The 27,685-nt window shown below is 41.1% G+C and overlaps 1 protein-coding gene across 1 annotated transcript in view; it reads right to left on the bottom strand.

Moving 5' to 3' along the window:
• LOC124041733 (corticotropin-releasing factor receptor 2-like) overlaps positions 1 to 27,075 on the bottom strand; it is an 83,159-nt gene extending 56,084 nt beyond the window's left edge. The window contains exons 1-2 of the mRNA XM_046359667.1: positions 26,767 to 27,075; positions 26,536 to 26,655 (exon numbers count right to left, since the gene is read on the bottom strand). Of these exons, the coding sequence (XP_046215623.1) occupies positions 26,536 to 26,655; positions 26,767 to 26,887 (241 nt within the window). The 5' untranslated portion in view covers positions 26,888 to 27,075. The remainder of the gene's footprint in view (positions 1 to 26,535; positions 26,656 to 26,766) is intronic.
• Positions 27,076 to 27,685: the final 610 nt, after the last annotated feature.

Here is a 27,685-nt window from a genome sequence, read left to right as displayed (position 1 = left end):
GGGTTTGACATTGAAAACACCGGACCGTGCGGGCTACAGGTTCATGTCTCGTTCTCTCCCTCTGTGGTGGCAGCTTCTCTCTCTTCCTCTCCACTCGTAGTAGTCCTTCTTGTGCCGGCTTCCCACGCCTACCGGCCTCTACAAGGGACTCTGTAGCCCTACAGGTCTCAATAGCCCTGACTAGGGCATCCATTGTCTGGGTGTTGCTCTGGCTTACTGTTCTTAGTAAGTTCAGAGGCAGCTCTCTCAAGCACTTGTCGACCTTGATTGTCTCCAGTAGTTCGGCTATGGACCGGGCAGACCCCAGCCAGCCTTTCACTAGGCGGACTAACTGGAACGCTTGTCCTCTAAGTGATTCGTCATCCCTGTAGGTCCACCCGTAGAACCTCTGGTTATACCGAGCCCTCACTAACCTGTATTTTGGTAGTGTCTTTATTTATAGTGTAGCACACAAGAATGCTCCTTCCATTATTGAGGTCAAGATGAGTATGTCATGTATAGATTTGCACAGACAACATGCTGATATTCATACAGTTGTGAGAACAATGAGCTCACAGCATGATCAACATAGTCTAGAATCACTGCAAGAAGTCACTGTACATACACACAATATTTTGTGAACCCCCACCCTTAAAAGTCTGTTTAACTTTTATTTTATTTAGAATAAGAAAAACAATCTGATAGTAAGGGACAAACTGTATACCTTCACAGGTTACGTATTTGCTTGACTTGGTGATGCAATAAGATTCAAATATAGATCCCTCAGACGCCTATTAGAGTCCAAAATGGGTACGCACAGCAGTGGTCTAGAATAGTGGCTTTCATATTTTTCGAATTCTCAGCTCGGCTCAACCAATTTCTCCAACTGTCAACACATTCAAATCAGTAGACATATATGCGGAGACACATTGGTTAGGGATTTGGGGGAGGTGCGTTGTCGGGATGTGCGTACCCAGCAGACTGTGGTCTCAAAGCAGCGTAGCTATGTCACAATGGAACGCAAGAATATAGTGTCTAGGCGTCCGGAGAGCTAATGAAATAAAATGTTTTGAAGTTCTTTCTATTGTGTGTCCCCTGACCCTACAAATTGGTCTTTGGAGAATGCATTGTCATGAAAACACAGATGTACGTATTCAGTGTGATCGCTCCACTTCCAATTCCCCAAGGCATTCCTCTCAGTGCAACAAGAAAGCACTGTTTAAAAAACATCAGCATGTGTCGGGTCCAATTGATGGTCCCAAAAAACTGCTGCTTTGTAGAGATCATGTGCATTCAACCAGAACCCAAACACACAACATACAATTTTCCATTGGTGTGAAGATTTTAAAATAATTAAATACTTTTGTGCATGAACACACATGAGCTAAATGAGCTATTGCACCATGTAATAAAGGAAATAACACATCATGGAGGGCTATAAAGTAATGAGTCAGACTTGCCCCAAGCCTATATCCAATACAGAAAAATGCATTTATGTTTGAGTAAGAGCTAGCGTTGATTCATTATCTCAAACGATGTTTCAATTACCAAACTCTCCCCAACTCATTCAGAGATGGGCTATGTTATACTGAACAAAAATATAATTGCAACATGTAAAGTGTTGGTCCCATGTTTCAGGAGTTGAATTAAAATGAAAATATCCCAGACATGTTCCATACACAAAAAGCTTAATTAACTCAAATGGTGTACACACATTTGTTTACATCCCTGTCCGTGAGGATTTCTCCTTTACCAAGATGATCCATCCAAATGACAGGTTTGCCATATCAAGAAGCTGATTAAACAGCATGGTCATTACACAGGTGCACCTTGTGCTGGGGACAAATAAAGACCAGTCTAAAATGTGGAGTTGTGTCACACAACACAATGCCACATCCGTCTCACGTTTTGAGGGAGTGGCATGCTGACTGCAAGAATGTCCACGAGAGCTGTTTCCAGAGAATAGAATGTTAATTTATCCACCGAAAGCCACCTCCATCATTTTATAGAATTTGTCAGTATGTCCAGCATGATAATGTTTTTGCATTGTAATGCACTGTAAATCTGTACACAATTCCTGGAAGCTGAACATTTCCCAGTTCTTCCATGGCCTGCATACTCACCAGACATGTCACCCATTGAGCTGCTTGAGATGCTCTGGATTGACTTGTATGACAGCGTGTTCCAGTTAACACCAATATCCAGCAACTTTGCACAGCCATTGAGTAAGAGTGGGACAACAATCCACAGGTCACAATCAACAGCCTGATCAACTCTATGCGAAGGAGATGTGTTGTGCTGCATCAGGCAAATGTTGGTCAGACCAGATTTAAAGAAAAATCTGATCCACACCCCTATTTTTTATTGTTTAAGGTATCTGCATTCACAGTCATGTGAAATCCATAGATGAGAGCCTAATGCATTTATTTCAAATGACTGATTTCCTTATGAACACCAACTCAGTAAAATCTTTGAAATTGTTGCATTTCTATTTTTGTTCAGTATAGTTCCTAAAGGCCAGACAATAAAGTCAAAGGCTCTGTGAGATATCCAGTGACATCAACACAATTAGTTTTAGACTTGAGAAATAGAAATGTTCTCGGTCCTTGTAATTCTGGGATGTTTGTATTTGTGCTATCAATGGCAAAGAGATTACATTTCAGCAGAATACGTGGAGCATTTCTGGGAAGGTGTTGGGAATCTCACTGCATGTGATTAGCTATTTGAAACTCAAAGTCCAGCAAACAACACCACAATAGGCATGCTGTGAACCACACAGACGATATACAAAGCCCCGATTTAAAGTCTTCAAAAAACAACTTCACACCAGAGCCCCCCGGTACTTATGTATACTTTTTAGACAGTAGTTATAAAAGTAGCCATCATGAGCCAAAAGTGTTCCCTGTAAATGTCATACAGTACCAGTCAAAAGTTTGGACAAACCTACTCATTCAAGGGTTTTTCTTTATTTGTACTATTTTCTACATTGTAGAATAATAGTGAAGACATCAAAACTATGAAATAACACATATGGAATCAAGTATTAACCCAAAAAAGTGTTAAACAAAAACAATACATGTTTGAGATTTTAGATTCCTTTGATGACAGCTTTGTACACTCTGGGCGTTTTCTCAAAAGAAATATCAGTTTTAGCAGAAGGATTCATTCTTGGAAATGTGTTTGTGCGCCATGAAGACATTATACACCTGCTAAAATCAGTTTCCTGTTGAACATACTTCTTTCCTTAAGAAATATTATAGTATCTGAGGAGTAAATAGACATTTTTGACTTGTTGATTATCGGATTTCCTTTCTCTGCAAGTTGAACGAGTAGATTACTGAAATCGATGGCGCCAACTAAATTTACTTCTTGGGATATAAAACAAGGATATTATCTAACGAAATGATACTACATGTTATAGCTGGGACCCTTTTGATGACAAACCAGAGGAAGATTTTCAAAAAGTCAGTGAATATTTCATCCTTATTTGTGAATATATGAAACCTGTGCCGGTGGAAAAATATTTTGATGTGGGGCGCCATCCTCAAACAATCACATGGCATGTTTTCGCTCTAATAGCTACTGTAAATCGGACAGTGCGGTTAGACTAACAAGAATTTAAGCTTTCAGCCGATATAAGACACTTATGTATACATAATGTATACATTTATGTTTAAAATCCATAATATTTATGATTATTTATTTGAATTTCACGACCTCCAGTTTCACCGGAAGTTGTCCCGCTAGTGGGACACCTATCCCTAAGGAATTTTTAAGTGTGCCTTGAATTATAAAAACAAATCACTGACAGTGTCACCATCAAAGCACCCCCACATGAACACACCTCCTACGTCATGCTTCACAGTGGGAACCTACTCTGCGTGTCATAGGTGATGATGGACTGTTGTTTCTCTTTGCATATTTGACTGTTCTTGCCATAATATAGACTTGATCTTTTACCAAATAGGGCTATCTTCTGTATACCAGCCCTACCTTGTCACAACACAACTGATTGCCTCCAATACATTAAGGAATGAAGGAAATTCCACAAATGAACTAGGCACACCTGTTGAAATGCATTCCTGGTGACTACCTCATGAAGCTGGTTGAGAGAATGCCAAGAGTGTGCAAAGCTGTCATCAAGGCAAAAGGGTGGCTACTTTGAAGAATCTCAAATATTAAATATATTTTGATTTGTTTAACACTTTTTTGGTTATGACATGATTCCATATGTATTATTTCATAGTTTTGATCTCTTCACTATTTTTCTACAATGTAGAATATAGTAAAAATTAACAAAAACCCTTGAATGAGTAAGTGTGTCCAAACTTTTGACTGGTACTGTACGTGCCGATACTGTATGTTCACCACATCAATGCTCTCGCTCTATGGCGTGTCCACTGAACCGTTGGGCCCTGCAACCTAATTGGATAATGCTGGCAGGCCTCTTGTTAGGTGTCACTCAAATGCAAGGGGCTGAAGCTCATTGGTTAGAATTTAAATTCTTAGAGGCTGGCCCACGTGGGGAGGAAATGGAGGGAAAATGGAGCGACAGAGCTTCAAGATAACAGTCACTTTCAAACTAGGGATGTTGTGGCTAATTGAGATAATACAATCATTCTGCTCATAAATTATGCATTTATGAACTACACATTGACACATCCAGCCCAAAGCGAGAGGTTTAAAAAAACATAATTCCTTAGTCATGAAAGTACTGGAGCATATCTTTACGAAATTGCTGCCTTGTGATGGCCACTAAAAAAGGGACAAACCTTGAGAGCCTGGAGAAGTGTTGGGCAACACTAAGCTGTTTCACAGCTGTGTCTTATAAGCTTCCCATTCCCCTTCATGTTCCCAAAGCACATTAAGAAACACGATTACACTTGGGCAAGGATTGAAATATCCTCATGTGTGTTGTCTAAAGCTCCCACCTCGGGCTTCAAACAAACACAGGGCCAGGGTTGGCCACAGCTGAGATGATGTCCGTATCTGGGACAAACTTTTTTAGAAGGTTTACCAGGCCTCAAGCACCATGGTTGACCATTCAATAGCTGAGATGTTCTAAGTCATCAGTAGTTTCAATAGAAACAGCCTCTACCATAATTGTCAAAATTCTACTCTATTCAAATCGCTTTCTTTTGTCTTACACCTACAGTACATGTTCCGTTGCTAGGCTTCTGTTCCATCTATTCTATCAACGCATTCACTTGAGACATAACTGCTTGCCTTTTCCTCCTTTGTAAATAATTCACACATTATTTGTGTAGCGTCTGTCGGAATACTTTCATTTAACCATTCCACCGAGAGCAATTTAAATATGGTGGATTATTTTATTATGAACAAGCTGTTATTGACGTGAATAAATCATGGCCTCAAAGTACCACCAGAATCCATTGAAGCCTCAAAGTTGGAGAGCAGCATTCTCAGAGAAGCCTCCATACTTTCACATTGAAACTAAGACAAAGTCAAAGATGTGGAAATATGGAAGGTGAAAATATCATGTGTGTTATCTTAGGGGTCTTGAACAGCACTATTGTTTGATCATTTAATTCATTTTAGAGTATATTATTTAATTCAATTAATCAGATTGAAATTACCTTTGGGAAAAATGCAGAAAGAATAGATCAAATCCTCATAGACAAATTCTAAACTTAGACAAGGTCATTTAATTGTCTTGAATGTACTGTACTGTCGAGCTTATTAAGATATTCCCTGTCATATTTTTTTAAAACTAGCAGATCAATATGAAGAATGTGAGTGGCACATGTCCCTTTAAACAATGATTATGTTGGGATTTCTTAAGTCACTGAGTAGATTTAGAAGGGAAAATTATTGATACCAACTGTTTCTGACAACACCGAGGGCCCTGTCCAAAAACAACCCCTAGCCTATCAGGGGGCAAGGTGGAACTATTGCCATATTGCTTGAACCTATATCAGATCCTTTCAGATCTTTGTGAGTCCAGGCACTAGGGATCATTTGTCTGTTAACCCAAAGAAATCAATAGCTGATTTATTACAACCTCGAATTCAAGGAAACAAGCCGACATACACATATTTTTTGTTTTAAGATACCAATCGGCTACATGATCAAGATTATAACAAAGTCATCCTAAAACTACAATCGTGTAGTGTGAGGGTTCATTCAATGGTGGATGAGTGACTTTCTATGTGGATACAAACTGGATGGAGACCGATTTATTATTTTTGTAGATTTAATTTTCAACTGACCACTGATACAACCATACATGAACAGCCCTACTTCCTGTTCTCTTCCAACATTAACAAACATCTGACCGATCAGAATAGAGCAAAGTAGTTGCTCAGTAGATCATCAACTATCATTTCAAACAACTGATTCACCATATTTTAGAACTACTAAATACAAATACTGCTCCAGTACTGCTGGTTGGGGGTGAAAACATCCGGCCTACTTAAGGGTCAGGTGGGTCAATGTCCAATGGCCAGAGCCGGGCAGATGGGTCCTGGCGAGGGGCCTGATGAGGGGTCTTGTGAGGCACAGGCGGCTCCAGGGGCGGGTCATGTAAGTAGCGTTCCCGTGTCTCAGAGGGCCTTGAGGGCTTAAAGGATAAGGAACCTGATAAGGCTGTCAGGGATGGAGATCAAGGAAGTGTTCCACAGGCTATTTCATTCCATGTCAGGGTACAGGTGATGTGTACGGCCTTAAAAGGTTGTAGTGGATCACTTAGATTGGTCCAGTAGGTACCTGATCCTGTATTTTACACCAGGTTCCTCTTCTGTAGATCCAAGGCACTCCATTACCTCAAAGGAACCCTTCAAGTGTGGTGAAAGCTTCTGACGTGCTGCCGTAGGGTCGTTAAGCCACACAAGATCTCCTGGGTTGTAGGGAATGTGCCTGACATTGATGTCATAGTTGCATTTTTGTTGAAAGTGAGAATGCTCAAGGACTGTAACTTCCTTTGATCACGTCTGCCTTCAACTTGATTTTGTAATTCCTGCCTTCAGTTTGTTGACACACACTAGGCACGCTGTTTGATGGCATTGCAGCGCCTGTGCAAATATGATGTTTGATTATGCCTGTTTGACCCTGGCCTTCTGAACTCTGCTGAAGACGTCTGTGTACTTGTGAGAAGCAATTTCGGTGACTACGCTTGAGCGGAAGACAGGTTAGTCATATCTATCTTCACAGGAGGTGCAGCAACATCCAGGGAAGGTGATGTGGTAACAGTATGTCTTCCACAACTGAGGTTTCAAGAGATGAGACGGCATGATACTCCGCCAGGTGTTGGCCAGGATGTGGCTCAATGTTGTCCTCCGTTGAGTTCACCACACGCACCACAGTCCTGCCATTTTGAACTTTGCTTAGTGTGTGGGCCACAACACCATCACGGTTTGTGTTGGGCATGAGATGGCACAGGAGATGCAGCCATATATAGCCGTGATGATGTTCTTACTACTAGCAGAAATCCGTATTGAAGTCAGCACTGAGACATTGCAGCAAGCAGCAACTTAATGTCCTTTTGGGAGTAGAATAGAGGTCGACCGACTATTATTTTTCAACGCCGATACCGATACCGATTATTGGAGGCCCAAAAAAGTCGATGCCGATTAATCAGCCGATTAAAAATATATATATATATATATTTATTTGTAATAATAACAATTACAACAATACTGAATTAACACTTTTATTTTAACTTAATATAATACATCAATCAAATCAATTTAGCCTCAAATAAATAATGGGTTTAAATCATGCAAAGTGTTGGAGAAGAAAGTAAAAGGGCAATATGTGCCATGTAAAAAAGCTAACGTTTAAGTTACTTGCTCAGAACATGAGAAAATATCAAAGCTGGTGGTTCCTTTTAACATGAGTCCTCAATATTCCCAGGTAATAAGTTTTAGGTTGAGGTTATTATAGGAATTATAGGACTATTTCTCTGTATACCATTTGTATTTCATATACCTTTGACTATTGGATGTTCTTATTATTATTGCCAGTGTAACAGTATTGCTTCCGTCCCGCTCCTCACCCCTACCTGGGCTCGAACCAGGAACACATCGACAACAGCCACCCTCGAAGCATCTTTACCCATCGCTACACAAAAGCAGCGGTCCTTGCAGAGCAAGTGGAACAACTACTCCAAGTCTCAGAGCGAGTGATGTTTGAAACGCTATTAGCGCGCACCCCACTAACTATCTAGCAATTTCACATCTGTTACACCAGCCTACTCTCGGTAGTTGATAGGCTTGAAGTCATAAACAGCGCAATGCTTGAAGCACAGAGAAGAGCTGCTGGCAAACGCACAAAAGTGCTGTTTGAATGAATGCTTACGTGCCTGCTGCTGCCTACCACCGCTCAGTCAGACTGCTCTATCAAATATCAAATCATAGACTTAATTATAACATAATAACACACAGAAATACGAGCCTTAGGTTGTTAATATGGTCAAATGCAGAAACTATCATTTAGAAAATAAAAAGTTTATTCTTTCAGTGAAATGCGGAAACGTTCCGTATTTTATCTAATGGGTGGCATCCATAAGTCTAAATATTCCTGTTACATTGCACAACCTTCAATGTTGTCATAATTACGTAAAATTCTGGAAAATTAGTTCGCAAACGAGCCAGGCGGCCCAAACTGTTGCATATACCCTGACTCTGCGTGCAATGAACGCAAGAGAAGTGACACAATTTCCCTAGTTTAATATTGCCTGCTAACATGAATTTATTTTAATTAAATATGTAGGTTTAAAAATATATACTGTGTATTGATTTTAAGAAAGGCATTGATGTTTATGGTTAGGTACATTCGTGCAACGATTATGCTTTTTTCGCAAATGCGCTTTTGTTAAATCATCCCCCATTTGGCGAAGTTGGCTGTCTTTGTTAGGAAGAAATTGTCTTTACAGTTCGCAATGAGCCAGGCGGGCCAAACTGCTGCATATACCCTGACTCTGTTGCACAGAACGTAGAGAAGTGACAGAATTTCCCTAGTTAAAAGAAATTCTTGTTAGCAGGCAATATTAACTAAATATGCTGGTTTAAAAATATGTACTAGTGTATTGATTTTAACAAAGGTGTTGATGTTTATGGTTAGGTACACATTGGTGCAACGGCAGGGATTTTTTCACGAATGCGCTTGTTAAATCACCCGTTTGGCGAAGTAGGCTATGATTCAATGATAAATTAACAGGCACCGCATTGATTATAAGCAACGCAGGACAAGCTAGTTAAACGTGTAATATCATCAACCATGTGTAGTTAACTAGTGATTATGTTAAGATTGATTGTTTTTTATAAGATACGTTTAATGCTAGCTAGCACCTTACCTTGGCTCCTTGCTGCACCCGCATAACAGGTGGTCAGCCTGCCACTCAGTCTCCTCGTGGAGTGCAATGTACTCGGCCATGATCGGTGTCCAAAAATGCTGATTACCGATTGTTATGAAAACTTGAAATCGAGCCTCATTAATTGGCCATTCTGATTAATTGGTCGACCTCTAGAGTAGAGGGAGCGCCATCCTCCACAAGAACAGCTGTCCTTAATTTTATTTTTTTAATTAAACAATTTAACTAGGCAAGTCCTTTAAGAACAAATTCTTATTTACAACAATGCTGGGCCAGGCCAATTGTGCACTGCCCTATGGGACTCCCAATCACAGCCAGATGTGATGCAGCCTGGATTCGAACCAGGGACTGGAGTGATTCCTCTTGCACTAAGATGCAGTGCCTTAGACCACTGCACCACCCAGGAGCCCCGAGTGGTGCAGTCATTGCCGATATCCAATAGGGCATGGTGCTGTCACAGTAAATGGGTGGGCTCCTGTGACAACTTAAAACTCATACTGGTGTAGTTCTTTCCCAAAGCGAATTACTACTGACAAAGTCCTAAGAATGTCCAAACATTTTCTATTGACAGAGCGAGCGAGCACAAAGGATGTCTCCATGGGCACTTTTTCAGAGCTGGATGTAAAGTTCTGCATTCCTCACTGATGATGGAAATGGCCGATCCTGTGTCAAGAAGTGCAGACACTTCCATTCCCTCAAGCATGCCAATACTGTTAGCTGAAACACCTTCTGTGGAAGCCATCTTGTCACCTAACTTTTGTTTATTGTTGGGTATCAAACAGGGGAGCTCTGGTGCACTAGCTGAAGTTTGCTCCTTAAAGACAGCGAGTCTTTTAAGAAACTGAAAAGTGAAATGACAACATTGAACAGTGAAACATCATATTTGCATATTGAAGATCTAATAATGAAATAAATTGCTGTTTTGAATTTGGTCAATTTGTGTGGAAGAAGTGGGAAAACAATTTTTATCCATCAATAATGATAAGCCACCAGATGGCTACAACCTAGATGAGAAACTATTGAGAATGGTAGCAGACTATATTGCCACCCCTATTTGCCATGTCTTTAACCAAAGCCTAAAGGATTGTGTCCCCACAGGAGTGGATGGAAGCTAAAGTAATTCCACTACTTAAAAACAGTGAAGCACCCTTTACCGACTCTAACAGCCATCCAATCTGTTTTCTGCCTGTTCCTAGTAAACCGATGGAGAAAATTGTGTGAAACAAATACAATTTTTCAAAGAACACATTAACTGCTGATATTCAGCATGCATATAGGAAGGACACTCAACTTGTAATGCACTGACTCAGATGACTGATGATTGGCTAAAATAAATGCAAAACAGTAGTTACAGCTGTTACAGCTGTATTGTTGGATTTCAGTGCAGACTAATGTTATTGTTCATGATTTGTTATTTAAAAAACTCACTTGTTATGGCTTTAAATCACCTGCCATCACATGGTATTCTTCAAAAAGTAGCTTCTCTCACATTGGATATGTACAGTGCGGTATCTCTTAGGCCAGTTGCCTTGGGCCGTTACTCTTCTCTATTTTTACAAATGATTTGCTATTTGTCTTACGAGAAGCTAAAAGGACTATGTATGCTGATGATTGCACACTCTACACATCATCACTTACAGTCAGTGCGCTCACTGAGACTCTTAGCAAGGAGTTACAGTCGGTGTCAGAATGGGTCTAACAATAAACTGGTCTTAAAGACATATCAAAACCAAAAGCATTGTATTCGGTTCAAAGCGTTCTCTTAGACCTAAACCTCAACTGGAGTTCTGCATAAAGGGTGAGACCATTGAACAAATTGAAGAAGCTGAACTCCTAGGAGTAACATTGAATGGTTCGGTTATCTTGGTCAAGTCATATTTACAAAGTTGTTGAGCTGGGGAAGCTGGGGACAGGCACTGTATGTCTGATATGTGTCAAAAACACAGAACAACTGTACACGAGGTGGCAAAACCTCTCCCCCTCCTGTCTTTTGTGGTCACAGTTTGGGAAGACCTCCAGAAATACAAAAGTGGTGTCAGAAGTGATGTCTAAGCCCTTACCAGGATCCTAGGGCAAGCATTTACATGTGTCTGAAAGAATGGAAGAGAGTTTGGTCTTTACAATGGAGTAGGTCTTCTGAAACATTGGTGAAAGCCTGTCCCAGTAGATGAATGTTGCATCAGCTAGACATGTGGGAAAAACGGAGGTTAGCACAGGGTCCAACTCCATATATGGCAGATTTGACAGATTTCACAGTCACTTCAAAGCGACAAGACCAGCAAGCAAACGACTCAGTGCCATCTCCCTGAAAAGCTGGTGTTAGGTCCATTTTCAGGCGCCCTGAGAAGAATTTTGGGACTACAGAGTCATTTGCATTGTCCAAAGATAGCATTAGGCAGAGGTTTGGGGTCATTGTTAGCATTGTTCAGAGATTCCGTTTCAGACATGTTGTTCCAAGAAAGTAACAAAAAGGTCAGAAAACAAAAATCTTCAGTAATCCTCAAAAGCTCTCAGAAAAAGCTAGTAGCTCTAATCAGTTGTCCAGACAAGTCCTTTATCAGTGTGCTAGCTGGTGAAGGTATCCACAATGGCCAATTGAAAATAACCATAAAAAAACAGAAACTACCAACTCTCTATGTGGATACAAACTGGATCGAGACTGATTACTGTTTTGTAGATTTAATTATCAACTGACCACTAAAATATCCATGCATAAACTACCCTACTTCCTGTTCTCTTCCAACAATTAACACACATCTAACCAATCAGAATAGAGAAAAGTAATTGCAAGGTATAAAATGAATTATCATTCAAATTCCAACAGTGGTTTAGAAAATAATACATCTCAGAAAATAATCCTACAATCGCAAAGGCAATAAAAACATACTAATGATGATGCAAAGCAGACAGTCTAGGCAATGTGTCTATGTCGAGGAAATTATAAATTGTTTATTGATAGAGTTAATACTGTGCATGTTGCTTACAATACTTTTTATTCAGTTGGCAACAAGGACTGTAGGGCGACCCAGCCCCCGAAGCGACTCTTATCAACTGTATGCAAGGATTCCTCTGTGTTGTTTTAGGAATGTCTCATTATCTCTCCAACCCCATTGTCACACCTCTGAGAAGCAGAGGTTCTGTTGTCTTTACAGGTCTGCAGTTCTGATATCTGACTGGAGGATAACTTTACAATGCTATTTTTCAACAATTCAGATTTTGAATCCAAACAACTCAGATTTTGTAAACGGGTCTTATGTTCATTGTCTCTCTCTTTTATTCCTGAACGGCTGTGGTCAGATACTCACTCCCCTTTCCTTCTTTGTTTCTCCCTTTCCTATGAGCTATGGGCCTTGGCTCAAGCCACGGTTTCTTTGTCTCTCTCTCCCTCTCTTATCATGCTCAGAATGATGCCTTGCAATGCTTGTTAATAATGGTTTGTATAACTAAAGCTGTATGCCTTGTATGTGAATCCATTCATGTTCCAAAGTCATTACATAACACTTGCATTTAGAATTCCATTCACAAACATTTCTTGACGACCTATTACTGTAACTCAACTGTAGTCTCTTGCATATTCGTATTCACCCTTTATCTTATCAAGATTTACTTCTTAATAGACTTTGTCAAATGAATTGCATAGTCTTATCATGGGGTTTCCCAAACTCGGGCCTGCTCCCCTATGTCCAGAATCTGGTATAATGACATGAATAAAACATGCATTCATTTCTGTTTGCAACACAATAGGATTTCTCCATTACATTTGGGGATAAAAAATAAAAAAACAAACACAGAAAATCATTTCATTTGAGACGAGCATCTCTTCATTCATTATTTGGGAGAAAAAAATATACATTTTGAATATGACAGTCTCTTCCTCCAGGAGTAATACTATTATATGGGAGATCTCCGTGTTTGCTGAGTGCTGAAGGAGGATTTGGTAAACCTCATCAGCCTGTGGAGTCCTGACACTATACGGTGGATTGTCAGCACTCACTATGTGTTCAGTGTTGAAGTACAGGGTGCTGGCAGTGTTAATGTACATGGAGACTGTGGCAGTGTTTAGTATTCAGTGTTTACTGTTAAAGTACAGTGAGACTGGCAGTATTCAGAATTCCGCGTTCAGCGGTCAGCACCGGGAGACTGGTGCTGATTAGACAGCCAATCCCATAAGGCAGATTGTGCGGCCAGGGAAGCCCGTGAAGCATTACAACACACCTCGACCCGGATTTACTTACCGACAAGTGGAGGGAGAGAGAGGAGAGCAGGGTACATTTAGAGTACAGTCACAATAAGTGTCAAATTATAGTAACTCATTTGCTTAAGTGGCAAAAGATTAAACAGCCACCCAAGTGAGACATGCCTTGTTGGTACCTACGAGGTAGAATGGTCCGATGTAGGTTTACATCAATTCACATTAATTCAAATGTAATACATGGCAAACTATAGATTCCAGTCAGTTTTTTGAGGACACAAGTCTCCATCGCATTTGCAATATACCAAATGCTAAAAATTATTATTGCAATTGACTTGAATCTTTAGCATACCAGGTTATTAATAGTGATGGAGGAAAAATCACAACAGTAGAGTATCACAATATTATTGTTGCCGATTTTGATATCGATATTCTGACTCCAAGTATCGATTCATACAAAAACTATGTAGTTAATGTTAGCTAGCTAGATGACAGTATCCGAGCCAAAATGCTGTTATTTCTCATACTTTAGCCTGTTCTCCTATTCATTTTTAAATGGCGAGCAAACTTGTTTTCTGAACTTTTACTTCCATGATCAAAACTCATTTTGTTCACACGGACTCTTAATTGCTAGCGGCTGAAGTAATTAGCAGCACTTCATTGGTGCAATCTTGAGAGTTTGGGTTTGCTCTTTAAAAGGTTATGAACCCTATAAGGCACAGCAGATTCTTTGCCTCAACTGGACACAAATAAAAGGGGCAAAGCGTTGGGTGGAACGATGGGTTTGGCAGGGGAGAGGAAAGATGATTCACTCTAAATAACCAGTTACACACATTCCAGTTTTGATTTCACTGAATTTGACAAAGCACATGAGGCAACAAAGGAGTGGCCTGAAAGTAAATGGGGCTCCTGGGAGAGTTCACACGATTGTGACACCAAGGTGTTCATATATTTGTCTCTCTAGAGATCACGGGAACATCCAGTGCCCTAGAGGCTGGACAGCTACTGAATGACACGGTGTAATGGTTTTCCTCCTCTTCGTCTGAAGAGGCCCAAGATGCGGCGTGGTAAGTGTTCATGATGTTTATTTTAAAGACAGACTGAACACTAAAATACAAAAACAATAAACGTAAATTACCAAAAACAGTACCGTGTGGTGAACAAACACAGACACGGAAACAAACACCCACAAACAAACAGTGAAACCCAGGCTACCTAAGTATGATTCTCAATCAGAGACAACTAATGACACCCGCCTCTGATTGAGAACCATACTAGGCCGAAACATAGAAATCCCAAAATCACAGAAAAACAAACATAGACTGCCCACCCCAACTCACGCCCTGACCATACTAAATAACGACAAAACAAAGGAAATAAAGGTCAGAATGTGACACACGGTTGTGACACGCAAGGGACAGACAATGAAGGACCTTTGCGCACACTCAACAACTCCTTCCAAACAGCCTGGTGAAGCATGTTTTAAATAAGCCATGGAATTGGATGAATACTCACAGAAAAGAAGGGACGGAGGAATATTAAAAATGTATAAACCTCTTAAAGAGTTGACATGAATATTTATACATTCTAAAAGTAAAGGAAGGAAGGCATTTACTGTACAGCAGTGCCAAGGGAAACATCTGATTTGAGTTCAATTGTTGCCAAAACCAACTCACGTAACCCAGGCATTGGGCCCACTAAACTGTTCATTTGAGTGCAATAAGGTCAAACTCAGGACTTGACAGTCACAGTAGTATCTTTAGAACTGGAAAAGATGATGTGAGGCCAGGCATACAGTATCTTCAAGTAAGCATTTCACTGTTTAGTCTAAACCTGTTGTTTAGAAGAATGTGACAAATACACTTGATTTGATTCCATCTTCCCAGTAACAATTCAATGACCTGAATTTGAACCCAAATTCTACTTTGCAGGCCTACAGTAACTCCATGTCTGATATTGTTCAAAGTACTGTTATCTCAAGGAGACAATCTCTCAGTGAATAGAAATCACTATGACTTCCATGTGCCATATGTGTGTATGGAGGATCTACACTGACAGAATGTATCGTTTATATCAAGGCATTCTTTGCTTAATCTTGACCTATTTCAAGCCAGATACAGTTAAGAAGTGTGTTAACGGGGTGTATTCACAAAAAGTTAACACCTAGGAGTGTCAAAGTTGTTATTGGTCTGCACAATGCATCTAACAGAAATAGTTACGCATAAATTAGCAGTCATTAAAGTTATTTTTAAAGTAGAAATGTACAGTTCCTGATTTTAAAGTTGTGTCTTTAGGCAAGGCATATCAAAATAAATATAATGCAAGTCTCTACCATGGATTAAATATACAGGTAAATGCCAAAATAAAGGAAACACTTGAGTTAATGAGGATACAAAGTATATTGAAAGCAGGTGCTAATTAAGCAATTAAAATTCCATCATGCTTAAGGTCATGTATAAAATATTTTGGCTACCATGGCAAGAAGAAAAGATCTCAGTGACTTTGAAAGAGAGGTGTGTGTGTGTTGTCTCAGTCAGCAGATCTCAACCCATTTGAACACTGAAGGGGGCAGCGTCCCTCCAATAGAGTTCCAGACATATGTAGAATCTATTCCAAGGCGCATTGACACTGTACTGGCGCATTGTGGTGGCCTAACGCCCTATTAAGGCACTATATGTTGGTGTTTTCTTTATTTTGGCTGTGGATAGTGATATTAATGGCCCATGTTGTGTCTTTGGACAAAACATATTAGGAGTACTGTTGTAAGCAATGATTTAGTGGTAAAAGAAATAGGTGGGTAAACACTGATCGCCATTTGTGGTGAGTAAAGTAACCCTCCCTATATTTTCAACGATATCTCTAGCATGTTAAACATGAATCTATGAAATACATTAATCCACACACACTGATTTTGTTCCCTACAGTCTCTGAGCTTGAATATCTGTATTGCTAGCACTCTCAAGATGGTGAAAGAATGGGACTGTAATATTACCCAGATATTGCAAAGATTATTTGAGCACACTGAATTTATTTTCTTTTAGTTTCTTGTCTTTAAAGGCTGTAATGGCTGGCTTTTTCTTTTCTATTAAAAGCATTATTTAGTAACTTTGTGACAAGAGCATTTTAGGGGATAAATGGAAAAAGGTACAGTATTGAGACAAAGAAACCACACACGCAGCATCTCTCCATACCTAAAAGCTTTTAACAGCCTAATGCTGACAGAGATGGTCGCCTCGCTTCAGGTCCTTAGGAAATTATGGTCCTTAGGAAGCTATGCAGTTGTTTTTAATGTATTACTTCTTACATTGTTAGCCCAGAAAATCTCAAGTGTTATTACATACAGCCGGGAATAACTATTGGATATAAAAGCGATCTCAACTTACCAACATTATGACCAGGAATACGTCTTTCCCGAAGCGGATCCTTTGTTCAGACCTCCACCCTGGACATGGAATCTTACTCCAGAGGCCGACCCAAAACAACGCGGTCGCAGCAGGAGAGGCAGACGGAGCGGCCTGCTGGTCAGTCTCAGAGGGCGAGCAAACCATCCACCACTTCCGAGCATATTACTCGCCAATGTCCAATCTCTAGATAACAAGGTGGCCGAAATTAGGGCATGTTCCCGTTTTACGGAAACACGGCTCACTCGGGATATCGGTACAGCCACCTGGTTTCGTCATGCATCGGGCTGACAGAAACAAACATCTCTCTGGTAAGAAGAAGGGCGGGGTGTATGCCTTACGATTTAACGACTCATTGTGTAATCAACAACATACAGGAACTCAAGTCCTTTTGTTCACCTGACCTAGAATTCCTTACAATCAAATTATCTTCCAAGAGAATTCTCCTCGTTTACAGTCACGGCCGTGTATATCCCCGCCCCCCAAGCAGATACCTCGTCGGCCCTGAAAGAACTTCACTGGACTCTATGTAAACTGGAAACCAAACATCCTGAGGCTGCATTTATTGTACCTGGGAATTGTAAACCTTCTTAGTGATAGAAGTTCCGCTAGTGGGAAAAACTGTTTCTATTTACTCCTCGGATACCCTAAAATGTAATCAAAATATAATATTTCTTATGGAAAGAAGTATATTCAATAGGAAACTATTTCAGCAGGTGCCTAATGTCTTCATGGCGTGTGCAAACACACATTTCCAAGACTGTGTACTTCTGCAAAACCTTGTATTTTTTATTCGTTTTTGAAGTTACGAGCCTGAAATCTTGAACATTAATATGATATTTCTCTTGCCTTTCTAATAGGATGGTCTCTCAACAACAAAAACAATTCTGGTTGGTTTTTCTTTGGATTTCTCCCATCATATGTATTGAGTTATATTCTCCTACAATATTTGATCATTTCTACAAACTTCAAAGTGTTTTCTTTCCAATTGTACCAATTATATGCATATCCTGACTTCATTGCCTGAGCTACAGGCAGTTTACTTTGGGCATGTCCTTCAGACAGGAAGTGGATAAAAAAGGGGCTTAGCCCTAAAAAGTTGTTTAACAAAGCTAACCTGAGAACAAACAAGACCTCCTAAATTCAATCAGCATGTCAAATGCGCGACACAAGCTGGTAGCATTGCTACTCTAACTTGCGCTATGCATACAAAGCCCTCCCCCGCCCTGCCTTCGGCAAATCTGACCATGACTCCATTTTGTTGCTCCCAGCCTATTGACAGAAACTAAAACAGGAAATGTCCGTGCTCAGGTCTATCCAACGCTGGTCTGACAAATCGGATTCTTCGCTTCAAGATTGCTTCGATCACGTGGACTGGGATATGTTCTGGACAGCCTCAGACAATAACATTGATGTATACGCTGACTCGGTGAGCGAGTTTATTAGCAAGCGCATCGGGGATGTGGTACCTACTGTGACTATTCAAACCTTTCCTAACCAGAAACCGTTGATTGATGGCCGCTTTCGCCCAAAACTCAAAGCGAGAAACACCTCTTTTAATCATGGCCGAATACAAACAGTGCAGCTATTCACAATGCAAAGCAATCAAACAGGCAAAGCGTCATTATAGAGAGAAAGTAGAGTAACAATTCAACGGCTCAAACACGACATGTATGTGGCAGGATCTACAGTCAATCATGGATTACAAAAAGAAAACCAGCCCAGTCTCTGACATTGATGTCTTGCTCCCAGACAAATTAAAAAACTTCTTTGCTCGCTTTGAGGACAATACAGTGCCACTGGTATGGCCCGCTACCAAAGCCTGTGGGTTCTCCCTCTCCGTGGCCAACGTGAGTAAAACATTTACATTTGTTAAGCCTCGCAAGGCTACCGGCCCAGACGGCATCCCTAGCCGCGTCCTCAGAGCATGTGCAGACCAGCTGGCTGGTGTGTTTACGGATATATTCAATCAATCCCTATCCCAGGAAAGCTAACGTAACTGAGCTAAATGACTATCGCCCCGTTGCACTCACTTCTGTCATCATGAAGTGCTTGAGAGACAAGTCAAGGATCATATCAACTCCACCCTACCTGTCATGTTTTGTCATTGATTGTCATGTCTTGTCCCTGTGCTTCCCCTTCTATTCGTTTCCCTCTGCTGGTCTTATTAGGTTCTTTCCCTCTTTCTATCCCTCTCTCTCCCCCTCCCTCTCTCCCCCTCCCTCTCTCCCTCTCTCGCTCTCTCTCTCTATCGTTCCGTTCCTGATCCCAGCTGTTCCTCATTCTCCTAACTACCTCATTTACTCTTTCACACCTGTCCCCTATTTTGCCCTCTGATTAGAGTCCCTATTTCTCCCTCCGTTTTCCGCTTCTGTCCTTGTCGGATCCTTGTTTGATGTTTGCTGTTCTGTGTCCTTGTTCCGCCCTGTCGTGTTTCTGCCTTCTTCAGATGCTGCGTGTGAGCAGGTATCTATATCAGCTACGGCCTGCGCCTTCCCGAAGCGACCTGCAGTCTGTGGTCGCGTCTCCAGTTGTTCCCTCTACTGCCTAGAGGATTTCAGTTTTCCTGTTTTGACTTTACCTGAGATTATATCCAGGATTATCGTTTTTGTTATAGACTGGAATAAAGACTCTGTTTCTGTTAAGTCGCTTTTGGGTCCTCATTCACCAGCATAACACTACCTGATGCTCTAGACCCACTCCAATTGGCTTACCGCCCCAATAGGTCCACTGACGATGCAATCGCCATCACACTGCACACTGCCCTATCCCATCTGGATAAGAGGATTACCTATGTAAAAATGCTGTTCATTGACTACAGCTCAGCATTTAACACCATAGTATCCTCTAAACTCGTCATAAACTTGAGACCCTGGGTCTCGACTCCGCCCTGTGCAACTGGGTCCTGGACGTTTTGACAGGCCATTCCCAGGTGGTGAAGGTAGGACTCCAACCCGCTGATCCTCAACACTGGGGTCCCACAATGATGCGTTCTCAGCCCTCTCCTGTACTATTTGTTCACCCATGACTGTGTGGCCATGCACGCTTCCAACTCAATCATCAAGTTTGCAGACGACACTACAGTGGTGGGCTTGATTACCAACAACAACGGCAGGTATCCTAGTGGTTAGAGCGTTGGCCTGTAACCAAAAGGTTGCTAGATCGAATCCCTGACCAGGTAAAAATCTGTCGTTCTGCCCCTGAACAAGGCAGTTAACCCACTGTTTCTATGCCGTCATTGTAAATAATAATTTGTTCTTAACTGACTTGCCTAGTTAAATAAAGGTTAAATGAAGAAAGAAAAAAACAATGAGACGGCCTACATGTAGGAGGTGAGGGCCCTCGGAGTGTGGTGTCAGGAAAACAACCTCTCACTCAATGTCAACAAAACAAAGGAGATGATTGTGGACTTCAGGAAATAGCAAAGGCAGCACCTCCACATCGACAGGACAGTAGTGGAGACAGTGGAACATTTGAAGTTCCTCGGCGTACACATCACAGGAAAAACTGAAATGGTCCACCCACACAGGCAGCGTGGTGAAGAAGGCATCTCTTCAAACTCAGGAGGCTTGTCACCTAAAACACTCACAAACTTTTACAGATGCACAATCGAGAGCATCCTGTCGGGCTGTATCACTGCCTGGTACTGCAACTGCACCGCCCTCAACCGCAAGGCTCTCCAGAAGGTTGTGCAGTCTACGCAACGCATCACTGGGGGCAAACTACCTGCCCACCAGGACACCTACAGCACCCGATGTCACAGGAAGGCCAAAAAGATCATCAAGGACAACAACTACCCGAACCACTGCCTGTTCACCCCGCTATCATCCAGAAGGCGAGGTCAGTACAGGTGCATCAAAGCTGGGCCCAAGAGACTGAAAAACAGTTTCTATCTCAAGGCCATCAGACTGTTAAACAGCCACAAAGAGAGGCTGCTGCCAACATACAGACTCAAATCTCTGGTCACTTTAATAAATGGACTTAATAAAGGTATCTCTAGTCACTTTAAATAACCCAACATTAATAATGTTTAGATATCCTGCATTACTCATCTCATTTGTGTATACTGTATTCTATACGATCTACTTCATCTTGCCTATGCCGATCTACCATCACTCACCTATATATTTATATGTACATATTCTTATTCATCCCTTTACATTTGTGTGTATAAGGTAGTTGTTGTGAATTTGTTAGATTACTTGCTAGATATTACTGCATTGTCGGAACTAGAAGCACAAGACTTTCACGCTGACCATGTGTGTGTGACCAATAAAATTGGATTTGAATTGATTTAGCACATGAACTGTTAATATTACCAGCGATTGCAAGTTAAAATGTTGGTGTTGTTATCTTTTGCAGTGTATTATTCTGACCCCTGGGATTTCACACACATATTCCTCATAGCTAAACATTCAGGGATTACTAGTTATATCTCAATGACGAGCAAATATCTGTTGATTACCTGTTGATTATTGAAATGGTCTGGGCCTTGTTTCCCAGTTGGATTTAACTTAAAAATTACGATGATTGTATCAGATGCATCGTTATTTATGCGTGTTTCTAAAACAAGCACGTAGAAAGAGCATTTGCTAAGTGCATCGTTAGACCACGCGTCGATATTGAAACGATTGAAAGAAAAGCAGCACTGCTCTCGCATGAGCTTATTCCATTCAAATCTTGCATAAACTGTTCGGACGCTACAGACAGAAGTTAGCAGATTGGTTGTACCGACTTCAGACGACTCCCAAGACACCATCGTGTTCATTTCAATAGTGGGCCTAATGTGACAGACTGGATTAAAATCTTGGTTTCCTGCACACCACAAAGATGTTTAACCTGCAGATCCAAAACTTAGGCATTAGCTTGCAGAGCCTGCACAAGATCTCCTGGGCCCGGTTTCCCGATAGCGATGGAATTTAGGCTTATGAGTGTTTCAAAGATCCATCTTTCCTACAATGGCCGAAGACGTAACATGCGTTTTCCAAAACACCACACAACGCAGAGAGAACGTTGGCCACATGCGTCGTTGAGGCATGTGTTGATACTGATAGGATCGAAAGAAAGCCAGCACTGCTCTCAGAACAGCTTTCTCCATTCAAATCTTACCTTAGCATTAGAATTATTCCACAATACAGAGGACGGATCAGCTCCTAAAAAGATATCCTCATCTACGGCTGCAAATATTTTGGGTGGTTATTATAATGCTTACTCTATAATAATGCACTAAATCAAGATTTGGCACATTATTGCGCACGTGTTGTAACACATCATGAAATACTCTGAACAAAAATATGAATGTAACGTGCAACAATTTCAAAGGTTTTACTCAGTCCAAACCATGCTCAATGGGTAACATATCTGGTGAGTATGCAGGCCATGGAAGAACCAGGACATTTTCAGCTTCCAGGAAATGTTTACAGATCCTTGCAACATGGGGCTATGCATTATCATGCGGAAACATGGGGTGATGGAGGCAGATGAATGGCACAACAATGGGCCTCAGGATCTCGTCATGGTTTCTCTGTGCATTCAAATTGCCATTGATGCAACTGTGTTCATTGTCCGTAGCTTATGCCTGCCCATACCATAACCCCACCAGCACCTCTGTTCATAATGTTGACATCAGTAAATCGCTCGCCCACATGACGCCATACACGCAGTCTGACATCTGCCCGGTACAGCCTTGGTGAGGACGATGGGCAAGCAGATGAGCTTCCGTGAGACGGTTTTTGGCAGTTTGTTCAGAAATTCTTTGGTTGTGCAAAGCCACAGTTTTAACAGCTATCGGGGTGGCTGGTCTGAGACGATCCCACAGGTGAAAAAGACAGATATGGAGGTCCTGGGCTGGAGTGGTTACACGTGGTCTGCGGTTGTGAAGCCGGTTGGTCATACTGCCTATTTCTCTAAAACGACATTGGAAGCGGCTTATGGTAGAGAAATTAACATTAAATGATCTGGCAACAGCTCTGGTGGACATTCCTGCAGTCAGCATGTCAACTGCACGCTCCCTCAAAACTTGAGACATCTGTGCCATTGTGTTTTGTGACAAAACTGCACATTTTAGAGTGTCCTTTTATTGTCCCCGGCACAAGGTGAACCTGTGTAATGATCATGCTGTTTAATCAGCTTCTTGATATGCCACACCTGTCAGGTGAATGGATTATCTTGGCAGCAGAGAAATGCTCACGGACAGGGATTTGAGAGAAATAAGCTGTTTGTGCTTATGGACATTTCTGGGATGTTTTATTTCAGCTCATGAAATGTGGGACCAACATTTTGTATGTTGCATGTATATTTTTTCCCCGGTGGATATTGAGGTAAAATTACAGACATTAGCTTACAAAAGCAAAATGTTTACTCAATTGAATGAATGTCAAATTGATTTAAATAGTATTGAATGATATAGGCCTATATAGCCTATACTGTAGACTATTTAAACAACATGACAAAAAGTATGTGGACATCTGCTCGTTGAACATCTCATTCCAAAATTATGGGCATTAATATGGAGTTGGTCCCCCTTTACTGCTGTAACAGCCTCCACTTTTCTGGGAAGGCTTTCCACTAGATGCTGGAACATTGATGCGGGGACCTGCTTCCATTCAACCACAAGAGCATTAGTGAGGTCTCTCAGAGATTTTGGGCGATTAGGCCTGGCTCACAGTAAGTGTTCAAATTCATCTTAAAGGTGTTCGACGGGGTTCAGATCGGGGCTCTGTGCAGGTCAGTCAAGTTCTTCCACATCAATCTCAACAAACCATTTCTTTATAAACCTCACTTTGTGCACACGGACATTGTCATTCTGAAACAGGAAAGGGCCTTCCCCAACTGTTGCCACAAAGTTGGAAGCACAAAATCGTCTAGAGTGTCATCGTATGCTGTAGCGTTAAGATTTCCCTTCATTGGAACTCAGGAGCCTGAACAATGAAAAACCACCTCAGACCATTATTCCTCATCCACCAAACTTTACAGCTCGTACAATGCATTCGGGCAGGTAGCGTTCTGGAAATCGCCAAACCCAGTTTCGTCCGTCGGACTACCGGATGGTGAAGAGATACAGTGCATTCGGAAAGTTTTCAGACCCTTTGACCTTTTCCACATTTTGTTGTGTTACAGTCCCATTCTAAAATGGATCAAATAGTACCTCATCAATATACACACAATACCCCATAATGACAAAGAAAAACATGTTCCTAAACATTTTTGCAAATGTATGAAAAATAGAAAACTTAAGTATCACAATTACACAAGCATTCAGACCCTTTACTCAGTATTTTGTTGAAGCACCTTTGGCACCGATTACAGCCTCAAGTCCTCATGGGTATGACACTACAAGTTTGGCAGACTAGTTTCTCCCATTCTTCTTTGGCACACCAGTTTCTCCCATTCTTCTCAAGCTCTGTTAGGTTTGATGGGGAGCATCGCTGGGCTTTGGCTGGGCCACTCAAGGAAGTTCAGAGACTTGTCCCGAAACCACTCCTGTGTTGTCTTGGCTGTATGCTTAGGTTGTTGTCCTGTTGGAAGGTGAACGTTCACCTCAGTATGAGGTCTTGAGTGCTCTGGAGCATCAAGGATCTCACTGTACTTTGCTCCGTTCATCTTTCCCTTGATCCTGACCAGTCTCCCAGTCCGTGCTGCTGAAAAACATTCCCACAACAGGATGCTAACGCCACCATGCTTCACCGAAGGGATCGTGCCAGGTTTCGTGCAGACATGACACTTGGCATTCAGGCCAACGAGTTCTATCTTAGTTCTCATGGTCTGAGAGTCTTTAGGTGACTTTTGGTAAACACCAAGTGGGCTGTCATGTGCCTTTTACTGAGGAGTGGCTTCCGTCTGTCCTCTCTACCATAAATTCCTGATTGGTGGAGTGCTGCAGAGATGGTTGTCCATCTAGCAGGTTCTCCCATCTCCACAGAGGAACACTGGAGCTCTGTCAGAGTGACCATCGGGTTCTTGGGCACCTCCCTGACCAAGGCCCTTCTCCCTCGATTGCTCATTTTGGCTGGGCGGCCAGCTCTAGGAAGAGTAATGATAGTTACAAACTTTTCCCATTTAAGAATGATGGAGGCCCCTGTGTTTTTGGGGACCTTCAATGCTGCAGACATTTGTTGGTATCCTTCCCCAGATCTGTGCCTTGACACAATCCTGTCTTGGACTTCTAAGGACGATTCCTTCGACCTCATGGCTTGGGTTTTGAAATACATGCACTTTCAACTGTGGGACCTTATATTGACAGGTGTGCCTTTCCAAATCATGTCCAATCAATTGAATTTACCACAGGTGTATTCCAATCAAGCTGTAGAAACATCTCAAGGATGATAAATGGAAGCAGGATGCATCTGAGCTCAATTTCGAGTCTCATAACAAAGGGTCTGAATACCTTTTGTAAATAAGGTATTTCTGTTTTTATTTTATACATTTGTTAACATTTCTAAAAAACTGTTTTTGCTTTGTCATTATGGGGTATTGTGTGTAGATTGATGAGGGATTTATTTGATTTTATCCATTTTAGAGTAAGGCTGTAACGTAACAAAATGTGGAGTCTGAAAACTTTCCGAATGCACTGTATATTACCAATGCTTACCCAATAAAAATACACGAAATCACAGATTTGGCACAGCATTGCACACATATTAGGCTACATATTGAGAAAAAATATAGAGAGAAGCAAAATAGAACTCAATTGTTTAAACATTAAATGTATTTCAATATGAATGAAATAGACCTGTTGGGAACTTTGTGTTTGTAGTCAACTTTGATCTGAAGTTATTGTCAGTCACCATGTGACAGATAAGATCCAAGTTTGAAGTTTTATTGTCACGTGCACAAGTACAGTTCAAATATGTTGTTTTTTTGCATTCGTTAGCTCAAATCACCCCGTCAGACTTCATAAATAAGCAATATGTCTATCTCTATCCACATCTCTGGAGTTGACAGCTCCACCATCATCTGTGACCTATTATTTTCATTATGACATCTGCCACTATTATTTAATTAGCGACTCTCATCAATAACTACTCTTCTGGATGTGAACAATGACGCATCGAGTGACACAGGTGTTTCTCTACATTATCAAGCAGGGTGCTGCTTGTTCACCCATGGGTAATAATCCATCTTGAGAAATTAATGAAAGATGAATGAATGAATGGATGTTTGCAGGTTAGGTATGGTGATGAAAACCAAGTCTACCAAAAGCACAGGGCAGGTCAGAGAGCCAAAACAGAGAGGAAAGATAGCATTGCTTATTTTGACATTGTTGATCATGTTTCATAACAGGATGGTTCTGGTAGACATAACTGGACTCAGTATTCAATATAAAAATAACACATATTGGTAGAGCAATTGGAGAAAACTGCATGAATAAATGTATTCGCATTTGCAAAAATGGTGCTTGAGTCTTCTGACTCTATTCCAGCAACCCACGTGAAAACTAAATATGATATTATTACTGTACCTAGAATTAGAAGATTGGTTTCGATTGCACAGTTTAGAGTTACTGCTTAATATGATCTGCAACATTACCACCAGAAAAGTATCGCCAACCAATTACACATGGACAGCGACAAACCCCATAAACAAACGGTGGGAGAAAAACGTTAACAGAATTAAATGGTTTAATGTCTTACTTGTTGTGTTGTACTTCACCCCATTGATGTACTCCGGACAGGGTCTCTCCACCATCCGTCCGGTGTTGCTCTTTGGCCAACATGTTCCAATCTCATCCGTTGTGGCATTGCAATACAAACCTTTAAATAAATAATAAGACGTTTAAATAATGATAATTATTCGTCAAAGTTGTCAAGAAAGAGCATTAGCCTAACCATTGATGACCGTGTCAAAATCACCCCAAATCGTACCGTCAAAATCCATCAAAGAGAACGATGCGTTTTCATAGAAACTGTCTTGAAATGAATCCATCACACTGCAGTTTGGGTCTCCAAACTCCCCAAAGATGATTTGGTAAATGGTAGCATCCATGGTTAATTGATAGGTTAAATCAAATAATTTTAAACTGGGATTGAAGTCCAAGAGGTTCCCTACACGAAGCACACTACAGTATGTGCATGTGTTTCATCCAAGCTATAACGGAAAGAAAGAGTGTGCCCTTTCAAACCCATGGAAAACGTCTCGTCCAACTAAGTGCTCGAGCGCTTATATCTCTCTCCTACTCGCACCGCTCCATGTACAATCAGATTGACACACCGAGCCTCAGCCTATTTATACACATTCATCATCCCTCTATGGAATTATGCAACAATTATGAAAGTGAGTTAAATTAATACCAAAAATACTTTAATTTAACCATTGTCCATCTGTTCTGTCTCTTGCAGCCGTTATCTAATTTCGTGAACAACAATCTGGTAAGCAAACTACTGATCCAATGTACTGTTGAGACGAATGGGGTTTGGAAACAATATTTTCACTTTTTTCCCTCATAAATGTTGAAGTAAAAATGTTAGTTATTTTCTGTAGGTAGGTAGGGAGAGAGCTACAGAGATGAAGATTAAAACGGGTTATAGATAGCCTACTGCTGCGTTTGCGTGCTAGTCAGGAACTAGGAAACTTTGAAATGTCCTACGTGCTAACTGTTTGTAGTTATACACGTGCCAAGTTCAACCAGTTAGCATGTTGAACATTTCCTAGTTCTGACTTGCACGTGAACGGGCCATAAGTGAGACTTGCTGTGAGTGACTAAAATGTGGCTTTAAATAGCCTTCAGTGGCATGTAGCCTAGATAATACAGTATATAAATACCCACTGTATGTAGGCTACATC

The sequence above is a fragment of the Oncorhynchus gorbuscha genome, linkage group LG08, assembly GCF_021184085.1.
Source record: "Oncorhynchus gorbuscha isolate QuinsamMale2020 ecotype Even-year linkage group LG08, OgorEven_v1.0, whole genome shotgun sequence".
NCBI classification, from domain to species: Eukaryota; Metazoa; Chordata; class Actinopteri; order Salmoniformes; family Salmonidae; genus Oncorhynchus; species Oncorhynchus gorbuscha.
The sequence above is the reverse complement of the archived record's forward strand: the minus strand, read 5'-3'. Positions and strand labels throughout refer to the sequence as shown.